Source organism: Lacerta agilis, chromosome 14 (genome assembly GCF_009819535.1).
Source record: "Lacerta agilis isolate rLacAgi1 chromosome 14, rLacAgi1.pri, whole genome shotgun sequence".
Lineage (NCBI taxonomy): Eukaryota > Metazoa > Chordata > Lepidosauria > Squamata > Lacertidae > Lacerta > Lacerta agilis.
The window spans coordinates 43,000,948-43,012,194 of NC_046325.1; the positions used below are offsets into that span (position 1 = coordinate 43,000,948).

Genomic DNA, 11,247 nt, shown 5'->3' on the forward strand with positions numbered 1-11,247 from the left:
TGTACGTTTCAGTGAATCTTAAATTTGTCCTTGTTTATATGTGGATGCTGACAATCCCAGCTGAATCTACGTCTAGAAATAAATATCTACAGTGGTACCTTGGCTTACAACCATAATCCGTTCCGGAGGTCCGTTTGTAAACCGAAATAGGTTGTAACCCAAGGCGTGCTTTCGCTAATGGGGCCTTCAAATTTTTTATTTTTATTTTTGTAATTAAAAAATGGGTTGTAATCCAAAAAATGGTTGCAAACCGGGACACACACTTCCAGGTTTGATGTGTTTATAATCCAAGACGTATGCAAACCAAGACGTATGCAAACCAATGTACCACTGTATTTCCTCATGTTGCGGGAGCACAACACCAAGTGAATGCTCACAGTTACGTTTGAGTGACTGTACATAGTCACCTCTCTATTTCCAAACACTCTGGGATTTGTAAACATAACCAGTTTTCAGATATTTGCAGTGACATAACTTGCTTTGTTGTGGCATAGACCTTGTATCTATTCATGTTTTGTGTCCTTGTGTGTGTTTAACACATAGGTATGGATTTGCGTTTGTGAAGACTAAACTGTTGTCCCCCATATCGAGAAACAACTTGGCTTTTACAAACTGCATTTCAGAGTATGGATCTCAAAGTTTGAACATTGTTCTCCTTGTTCTAGGTCTTCCTTTCTGAGTGGAAGGAAAACAAAGTCGCCCTTTCCCAGTTGACTGTGCCGGAACTTCAAGAGGACTTCATTCATGGCTTACAGATGCTGAGATCTCTACAAAGCAGACATGTGGTCAAGCTGGTTGGATATTGTGAGGAGGAGTTCACAGTTCTTACGGAGTACCATCCATTCGGCTCTCTGAAGAATCTGAACGAGATATTGAGCCTTCCAAAGTACAAGAGCTTCAACACATGGCACATCAGGTTCCTGCTTGCCATCGATTACGTGAGCATACTCCATTACTTGCACAACAGTCCCCTGGGCACCCTTGTGATGTGTGACTCCAGCGACTTGGATAAAGTTCTTTCTCAGTACTTGTTGACTAGCAGCTTCCATGTTATTGTGAACGACTTGGATGCTTTGCCTCTTGTAGACAAGAATGCTGGCAAACTGATCAAATGTGGCCACCGGGAACTTCAGGGTGACTTTGTTGCTCCAGAACAGCTTTGGCCTCGTGGAAACGAAATGGCTTTTGAAGACAGCCTCATGCCTCCTTATGATGAAATGACAGATATATGGAAAATCCCTGATGTTTCCAATTTTATCTTGGGGGATGTCGATGGGAGTGATCTTGTCAGGTTCCACCTCTTTGACATCCACGGGGCATGCAAAAAGAGCCCAGCTGAAAGACCTTCTGCTCAGACTGTTTTGGACACATACAAGAAAGTGCTAGGGTCACTTGTGAAAGAAACAATTATGCCAAGGACAAGGGACATGTTATAAACACACACACACACACACAAAAAAAAAACCCTCATGGACATACCCTGGACAGAGCCAGTGTGGTGTAGTGGTTAAGAGCGGTAGACTCGTAATCTGGGGAACCGGGTTCGTGTCTCCGCTCCTCCATATGCAGCTGCTGGGTGACCTTGGGCTGGTCACACTTCTCTGAAGTCTCTCAGCCCCACTCACCTCACAGAGTGTTTGTTGTGGGGGAGGAAGGGAAAGGAGAATGTTAGCCGCTTTGAGACTCCTTCGGGTAGTGATAAAGTGGGATATCAAATCCAAACTCTTCTTCTTCTTCAAACTCTTCTTGGTACATTTGACACTTCCTGATCTGACAAGTGCATGGCGCTGGTGGAAACATGAGCATAATTAGAAAAACTCTAAAATGGCTTCTTAAAAATGACGCCCGATTGCACCTTCTGTGACAAATTGTTGAGGGGAAAAAGGAGGGGGGGGAATAGTATGTGTCCTGTGTGGTAAATTTCTGAATGAGTTTTTCTTCATAAATCAAGTTGGCACAGGCAGGATAGATGTAGCTATATGATAGGAGATGTAACAGAAGTGTTAGTATTTCACGCCTCCGATGCTGCAGATGAGATTGGTGTAAATTGGTGTAAAAGGGAGGAGTGTGGGAACGGAAGACAGTCTTATCTCTCCCGCTGTATGTACTGTTGTACTGTCATTTTGCTTTTACTTGTTCCTGTTCTTCTCTCGGAGCTGGAGAGAGAGGTCGCCATGACTCCTTTGCACATAGTGTGTAAATAAATACGTAGATTAGCTCTACAATGTCTCACACTTCTTGCTGTGTTATGCTAGAAGATTAGGGTGCATATATCATTTGTTATATGTCGCTGAAGCGCACTGGTGAAGAAGGGAAATGCCTTTTCCAGAGCTGCGCATACCGGAGGACGCTCGGAGTTTGGGGGTTGCAGGGGCACCCCAGGGCGTTTCCCAACAGTTCTTGTTCTCTTCAAATTATTGCCTACTGTGCTTTTCTTCTCCCCTCCCTTACAGCATTTCTCGACTCCTATTTACCCCCATCTCCTCCAGCATAACAAAATCGCTCCTCTAATTCCATCCAACCTAACATTAAGGTGGTCCTGAGTACAGCTTCTGCGGTTTCTTGTTATCAATACACATAGGCAAATAGATTATATAGAGCTAGCAGAATCAGGAAGTGAGGCAAACTTGTACTTTTGTATCTAGTTGTGGTTAATGCAGGAGTAAGTTATGTGTTCAGAGACGACTGCCGTGTCCCAAGCAAGCAGTGCTCTTCACACAGGGAAGTCATATTAGATGCTCCAAAGCAAACACCAGGTTCCCAGTCCCTTGTAACGCTAATGTAAAGGTAAAGGGACCCCTGACCATTAGGTCCAGTCGCGGACGATTCTGGGGTTGCGGCGCTCATCTCGCTTTATTGGCTGAGGGAGCTGGCGTACAGCTTCCGGGTCATGTTGCCAGCATGACTAAGCCGCTTCTGGTGAACCAGAGCAGCGCATGGAAACGCCGTTTACCTTCCTGCTGGAGCGGTACCTATTCATCTACTTGCACTTTGACGTGCTTTTGAACTGCGAGGTGGGCAGGAGCTGGGACCGAGCAATGGGAGCTCACCCTGTCATGGGGATTCGAACCGCCGACCTTCTGATCAGCAAGCCCTAGGCTCTGTGGTTTAACCCACAGCGCCACCCGCGTCCCCAGCGCTAATGTAGGAGTGAGCAATTGCAAGGGCAAACCAGTTCCATCCTGCACATATGCAGCTCCCTCTCTGGCTGTGCTTTCTTGAAAAGGACCCCCTCCTTCAAAGACATACCGTGCTCTGTAACGTAGAATGAGCCCACTGGGGGCGGTGGTCGAGGAATCCATTTGCAGGGGAGATCTGGTGGGTGTGAGGGAGATTAAGCCAGCACCCCCCCTCACCAGCTGATCTGACAGATAGCTGCACTTCCTCCCCATCCTTGAATCAAATGCAAGTTTGGAGGCATGCTATGGGCAAACGCATATGTTTGCCAGAATGATAGAAAGTTCCACCTTATACAAACGGAATAAATGAACCAAATTTTGGGTCTAAAGGCAGGGTCCATTATAGCTGTCTGGGCCCCCACAATGGGAATTTCTGGATGGAGCAACAGGCCAGGAGAATTCCATCCTGTCAGCTTCTTTCCTACCGTCCGCCAAGCCCCTAGACCACCTCTGGGGTGTTATCTACGTGTTAGAAGTTCGACATACACAAAATGGGTCAGATGTCATTTTTCTGGGACCATTGTTTCTAGATATGGGAGTGCAGAGTTTTGAGTAACTTCGAAGCTTGTGAACGCCTATGCCAAACTACAGCTTTTAAACGCTGATCTTTTTTGCATCCGCTGTTGGCCTCTGCCTGTTTCAAGAGACATGGAGCATGGGGGGGGGGTGAACTCAGACCCCTGTGTTAGCTGCACGCAAGTGACCTCCCTGGGGCACAAGCTTGGGCAGTGCGTGTGGAGATCCTGAGCTGCCCAGACAACAGACTCTCAGCCTTGTTGATGTGGTCCAAAGGAAAGGAAAGCAATATGTTTGGCACCAGCTTGGCCGCAGGAGTTGACGGAGGGAGGCGTGCAAGACGCCACCCAACCGTCTTAGGGACTCCACGCTGGATTTGTGTAGGGTTAACTCTCTTCTTCCGAAGATGTCAGTAAGTAAGTAAAAACTTGAATACGGTCAAAGACCAGCAAAGAAATAATACAATTCAATTCATAAGTTAGATTTCTGTATCGTATAATAATATTGAATATTACACAGTTTTTAAATTGGTTATTAAAAACATGGCTGTTAGAAGCTGGGTCTCTGTCGCCTCTCCATCTGCTATGGGTTAACTGGAATCATTATCTTTGGTGGTTGCTTTCATCATGGCATGTCTTATTCTTGTCACCAAGTAGCAATATTTAGCCACAACCCTAGTAGTCTCTATATCTGTGTCAGCTAGCAAATAATTGGTGTAAGCTTCTCTTGATCGACCGGGTTGTAAAACTAGGAGCGGTTCAATTAACTCTTTTCTCGCCTCTCGGTACAATGAGCAATGTAGCAAAACGTGCCCAATTGTTTCAATCTCTTTGTTGTTGTTGTTGTTGTTCAGTCGTTCAGTCGTGTCCGACTCTTCGTGACCCCATGGACCAGAGCACGCCAGGCACGCCTATCCTTCACTGCCTCCCGCAGTTGGGCGAAACTCATGTTAGTAGCTTCGAGAACACTGTCCAACCATCTTGTCCTCTGTCGTCCCCTTCTCCTTGTGCCCTCCATCTTCCCCAACATCAGGGTCTTTCCAGGGAGTCTTCCCTTCTCATGAGGTGGCCAAAGTACTGGAGCCTCAACTTCAGGATCTGTCCTTCTAGTGAGCACTCAGGGCTGATTTCTTTAAGAATGGATAGGTTTGATCTTCTTGCAGTCCATGGGACTCTCAAGAGTCAGGGACATAATATTTGGTCAAGGGGAGTCTTCTTGTACCTACCAGCTAATGGTGCTGAGGGGAGAACGTTGAAGCGGGCTCTGGAAATTGCCCAGCGGTGTTTAGGATTATCTACCGACTTAAGGTGATTTGCCAAATAAATCTTTCGATGGTCATATAGATGTTTGTAATTTGTTGAAAGCCTGGTAAAATCATTTTGCAATTCGTTGTCGGTGATTCTTTCCTGGATTAGATTTTCCGCCCTCCCCATTTCCAGACTTAGGAGATGCCCTGCTGAGAGTCCGTACTGGGATTCTTCCGAAGATGTCCCACAAGGCAGCAGAGGTTTTGGATCAGAGTTTTCCTTCTCCTAGACAGGATAGAGATGATGGAAATTAAAGTTTAAGAACATCCGGAGAGACACCTGTTGGCCTCCACCCCTGTCCGTTTTTTACTTTACAAAAGCTGAATGGGAGCTGTTTCTCCATGGGTTCATATCATGGCACTGCGGTAAAGTGTGGATTAATTGTGTGGGTGCTTTACATGCGATTGTTAGCTGGCTGGGATTGGGGGCGGCAATCAGGTGGTAGGGAGCAGCACAACTGGTCCCGCCCATCTAGTGGCAGACTTCTTAATGTTTCAGCAACCCAGCGAGATGAACCTGTCAAAATGATGACTTGCTGTCTGAAGGCACGTTGCCCTAGCTCTGATTTACAGAATTGCCTGAGATACCCTGCAGGAACACTAGATGACAGCAGACAGTAGCACGTATATGCGAACTTCCTGTGGTTTCTAACTCCAAAATCACTTTATCCGTTCCCTGGTGAAGCGAAACACGAACATGAGTAGGGTACCAATGGTCACAGAGCATAAACTGTAAAATACACTTTACAGTGATACCTCGGTTTGGGTACCTAATTCATCCCGGAGGTCTGTTCTTAAACTGAAGACCACTTTAGCTAATGGGACCTCCTGCTGCCGCCACGCCACCAGAGCACGATTTCTGTTCTTAAGCGGAGTTCTTAACCTGAAGCGTACTTAACCCGAGGTACAACTGTATTGTCAAACAATGATTTAAAGGCAGGTGCGTTTGTATGTGTTTGGTGGCTGAGATAATAAACAGCGTTTCCCACAAGTGTTACCAGTGAAGTTGGCTTACTGGAAAAAAAAGTCATTGAAGGGCTCTTGACCACATGGGTAAGTGATCAATATTGTTAACGATAGCTTGGTCCTATTGTTGCAGACACTGGGGCACAATGTACAGAATAGCAGTGTGCTGGGAGAGGGAGAGAAAGTAAGAAGAGTTCTGCTGGATCATCCCAAAGGTTTTATAACAACAACAACAACAACATATTATTTATACCCCGCCCATCTGGCTGGGTCTCCCCGGCCACTCTGGGCGGCTTCCAACAAATATTAAAATACAATACAAAGTCACAGCATTTATCTAGTCCAGCATCTTCCAGCAGTGGCCAATTAGATGCCTCTGGAAAGCCCATAAGCAGGGTGTGAAGATGCTGGCCCTTTCCCATTTTTTGCCCCCACATCAACTGGTTTTCATAGGATTTCTGCCTCTCATCCAGTAAGTTCTCTTTAGCTATTTGATGAATAGTCATTGATAGATCTGGTATCTATAGAGGCTCCCTGTATGTTTTGGAAACAAAACGTCAGCCGTAGTAACCCTGATATTCAAAGGGAAACACACACCATTTCCCCATACTTCCATTTATCAAAGGCAAGTGAAACGGTCAAAGAAGCAACTCATACGAACCCTTCCGACCTCCTGTTGGTTCGCTTCATAGAATCTGGAAAGGGGAACTCGTGTCTTGTCAGTCTTGATGCAAGTTCCTTTGTAGGGTCACAGTGAATACATCACATTAAAAACTATCCAACGGTGCCTACCGCTTTTGCCCATAGATTTCAGAACATGGGGTTCTGTCTGCCGATGAGGACATGTGTAGCTTTATTAAGGTGGGTGTTGAGGTCTAGCTCTCCCTTCTGACTCAGGGTAAACTTATTCCGTGGGACACAGGAGTTATTTCTCTTTATATTAATAAACTTTGGTTTATGGAGCCATGGACTAGTGCCATGGCCGCACACTTCTTCCTAAGGAGATGTAAGGGTTGTTGTTGTTCAGTCGTTCAGTCGTGTCCGACTCTTCATGACCACATGGACCAGAGCACGCCAGGCACTCCTGTCTTCCACTTCCTCCCGCAGTTTGGTCAAACCCATGTTAGTAGCTTCGAGAACACTGTCCAACCATCTCGTCCTCTGTCATCCCCTTCTCCTTGTGCCCTCCATCTTTCCCAACATCAGGGTCTTTTCCAGGGAGTCTTCTCTTCTCATGAGGTGGCCAAAGTATTGGAGCCTCAGCTTCAGGATCTGTCCTGAAGGGTAAGGGTAAAGGGGCCAAATAATTTCACCAGGCTTCTACAACCTCAGGGATAAAGGGAGCTGGGCTGAATTGAAAGGCTGCCCATAGAGCTTTCATGGATCATCATGAGTAAGAAGAAGGCATGAGTTTAGTTGGAAGACTGAAGACCACGTCCTTCAGGTTCAGGGCTGTCTTAAGCATATGTTGCACCGGGGTGCAAAGATCCGCCTGACGCCCCCCCCCCCAGTTGTTGACCTTTTTAAAGGAAACGTTCCCCAGAGTTGTCAAGCACCTGGGGGGTAGGCAACCAATGCAATCAGCAGAGGATCCCAGTGCAAAAAACCAGCCCGAGGCATTGGCATCGGCAACTGAGCGAAGCCAGGTGTCTCGTGGTGTAAGCAGCATGTGCTGTGTGGCCCTCTCCATGGCCCTACGCCAATCCCAGGTGCGCAGGAGGGTGGAGCTGGCCGGCCACCTCAGAGCCTCACTGGCTCGCTCGCCCCCGAACTCACGGTGCAGAGCCGCCCGTAGCAGAAGAGCCTGCCGCGGCGCTCTGACCGATGGGCGGGCTCTTCCCTGGACTCAACTCTCAGGCCCCGGACTCTTGACCTGGTGCCCCTGAGAGCCTTGCGCCCAGGTGCCCGCACCCCTAGCGCCTATGGGTAAGACGGCCCTGGTCAGGTTGTTTTGACCATCTTCTTTAGTAATTATCCAGTGGGGAGAAAAACAAATGTTTGATTGTTAATGTACGGAGCTGTCTCCATTTAGCAATGCAGACTTGACAGACTGTGTATAAGGGAAAGGGGGGCCTGCATGCAATGAAAGAGGGGAATGAGTATCCACAACACTTGTCCACGGCTTCATAAACCATGGTTTATGAAGCTATGGATGAATGCCAGAAGCAGCCATTATATCCTTGGGAGAAGGAAGCCCTAGGAAACAGAAGACAGCCTGTTTCCCACAAATTCAATCAAAAGCGAGGGACTGCATTCTCAATGACATAAGTGAGATGGTTTTGTTGGGTTGGGTTCCTGTGTTTTATTCTCTAATGGACCAGCAATTATAAGGGTTAACATCACCATTAAAAATAACATGGTTAAAGCTTAGAAATTGGTTCCCCCTGGCATCTTAAATTAAGCAGACTATTATTAGGCACTTTATTCAGTGGAAGCAGCTGTTTCAAGATGCCGCAATTACCGTTTAGCAGAATTTCCTGCTCTGCTCAAAACCTATGGTTATAGACTCTGCATCCAATCGAAAGTGAGGAGACAGTGGGAAAGGAAAGCTAAGACAAATGCATCCTTCTTTTAAAGTATGAATTAGAGGTTTTCCTCACATTTTTTCAACAACTGGAAGCTATTGGAAAGTTGCCATCTAAATGGAAATACTATAATAACAACATCATAAATGTCAGGCAGCAAACCTACACACAGTTACCTGGTACTAATTCCCATTGCCATATAGAGCGATTCCATAGTAATTTGGGCATATAGGTACACCAAAGAGTAAGTCTTCCCCACTTTGTCATTTTATTTGTTTTTTTCCAGTTCCATAATACACAAACATATAAAAAAACCCAATAAATTAAGTCATTAGCTTACTGCTTCATTTGTTTTATGTTGGTTAAAAAGCATCAAAATTAGGAACCACTTTTTTCCCTGAAACAAATCTCCACCAAATGAAGCTATCCCATAACTCCTTAGAGTCTTTTATTCATATGAGATTTTCCTCTCCCCAAGATCTGTTGTTGGTACAATATCTACTTTTCATATCTGAGCTATTAAAAGCCAAGCAGGTATCAACAGATGAGAGACCAAACAACTTGGAGGAATCTGCTGTTTTGTATATTGCCCAACGTTTCCAAGGGGCCTAAAATGTAAATTGGTGCCTGCTATTTTGCCAATTTCCTCAAAGATTCTCATTTAGAAATATTAAATCTTTTTTTTGGGCCAAATCATTGTTATTAGATTTTCCAATCATAAAAATCACATCATATATTTATGAATATCAATTAATCCATATAATCCAATTAGTAAAAAAAAAATACAAATAAATTGCCGAATTATTGGATTTTTAAAGACTTCCCTTGCTTCAGACAATTAGGATTTTGATCAACCTCTTAATTCCATCGCCTTCCGTAGTCTCAATGTCATCCGTCTCCTTCCTGATGTTATCTGCCGTTCTTTCTATTTTCTTTCATGCCACTGAGTGCTTTCGCAAGTGAGATAGAACAGCCCAAATCCATCATGACTGTGTGGATTTTATGTTAGAAATATTAAATCTTAACACAGTTCCACTATATATGTGCAAAGGTACCTCTTTAGAGAAAAATAATATTTCAAAAGCTACTACATTTCTGGCCATATCCACCCTTCTCAACATGGTTTCTTATATAATGTCTTATTTGTAAATGTTGAAAGAAGGGCAGTACCTTGTGACTAAAAAGTCTGAGTCATATTAGATCATGGGTAGGCAAACTAAGGCCCGGGGGCCAGATCCGGCCCAATCGCCTTCTAAATCCGGCCCGCGGACGGTCCGGGAATCAGCCTGTTTTTACATGAGTAGAATGTGTCCTTTTATTTAAAATGCATCTCTGGGTTATTTGTGGGGCATAGGAATTCATTCTTCTTTTTCTTTCAAAATATAGTCTGGCCCCCACACAAGGTCTGATGGACAGTGGACCAGCCCCCTGCTGAAAAAGTTTGCTGAACCCTGTATTAGATCCTCAGATCAAAGGTCCACTGAGGTAGGGGTAGCCAGTGTGGTACTCTCCAGATCAATACTCTGATCAGTCCAAGACAGCATAGAACAGCCATGAGACCTCCAGGTCTAGGGTGATATATAAATTCAATAAATAATAATTCAACGAATAACAATAGTAATACCTGTCCTAGAACGTCGTCTTTCCAGTGGAGAAGGCTTTGGGGAAGTATACAAGCTGGGCAAGAAAACAGCAATCTCCGCACCCCCCCCCCGGAAGGTTCCAGGTTACTTTCAGGGCTAATAGCTGTACCATTCTCCCAACAATCTGTACAACCTGGGTCAGTAGCCACACCAGCATTTTGTGGCAGCAAATTCCATATGATAAGCATGTGTTTATGTGTGAGGAATGTGTTGTTTTGGATGCCACAATCCCATGAATGATAACGTCCGAGTGAATCTTGGAAACTTCTTTGTTGTTACTGCTTTGGTTCCTTTTTTTTTTGTTTCCAGAGATTTCACTTTTCTCATGCTTCTTTTGCCTCTTAGGGCTTTCCTCCCAGGGGAAAAAAAAACCAAAGCTCTTTAGTGCTCAGTTGGAACAAATGGCCATTCGGGTTTTCTCCAGATTGATGTTTGCTCCAGTTTAGAGCTAAAGAACTCCCTAGAAAGGAAGAGGACAAGGGGAAAAGCAGAAAACTGCCTTCCTAGAAACATGCCTAGAAAGCATGGGGCAAACTGAAGTGTGGAAAATCCCTTAGCTGCAGTGTGTGTGTCACCCAGAATCCCTCAGAGGGACAGAGTTGTCCAGGGGGACCCTAATTGATTCCTGCACCAGTCTATCACATGCCACATTACTTGGCCATATCTCTAATTCCCACAGGTCCACATCCTTAATTTTAAACTCTATTAGTATATTGTATTTGTTATACTTAAGAACTAATCTCATGTAGACATTCTCAGTGCCGCAGGAATAGAAGAGGCTCCGGAATATGATTCCACAAGGGAGATTTGTTTCCTCCCTGAATCTCCCTTGAGAACAGCGATGTTCTTTTGGCAAAATGACCCCTGTAACCTTGCTAAAAGAAAATTAAGACCTATTCTACTCTAATTTGCTCGAGTAAGTCAAGTTTCAGTTCACCGTTTCAAACAGTGTGTGTGTGAAAGAAATAGGAAACTTTGTTTAGTGGTTCCCACAACATTATGGTGTTTCCTTGGTGTGCTTTAATGAAGTATTATTATGCTTAACTGATATTTATAGTTTCCTTGCATCATTTAACTCTCCCCCCCCCTTCAGTAAAGGAAACACAGGTATG

At 44.9% G+C, this 11,247-nt stretch overlaps 1 protein-coding gene across 1 annotated transcript in view; it reads left to right on the forward strand.

Annotated features, from left to right (window-relative positions):
• Positions 1-1,461, forward strand: part of POMK (protein O-mannose kinase) — a 24,114-nt gene extending 22,653 nt beyond the window's left edge. Inside the window, exon 3 of the mRNA XM_033169408.1 lies at positions 666-1,461. Coding sequence (XP_033025299.1) covers positions 666-1,436 — 771 coding nt within the window. The 3' untranslated portion in view covers positions 1,437-1,461. The remainder of the gene's footprint in view (positions 1-665) is intronic.
• The last annotated feature ends 9,786 nt before the right edge of the window (positions 1,462-11,247 follow it).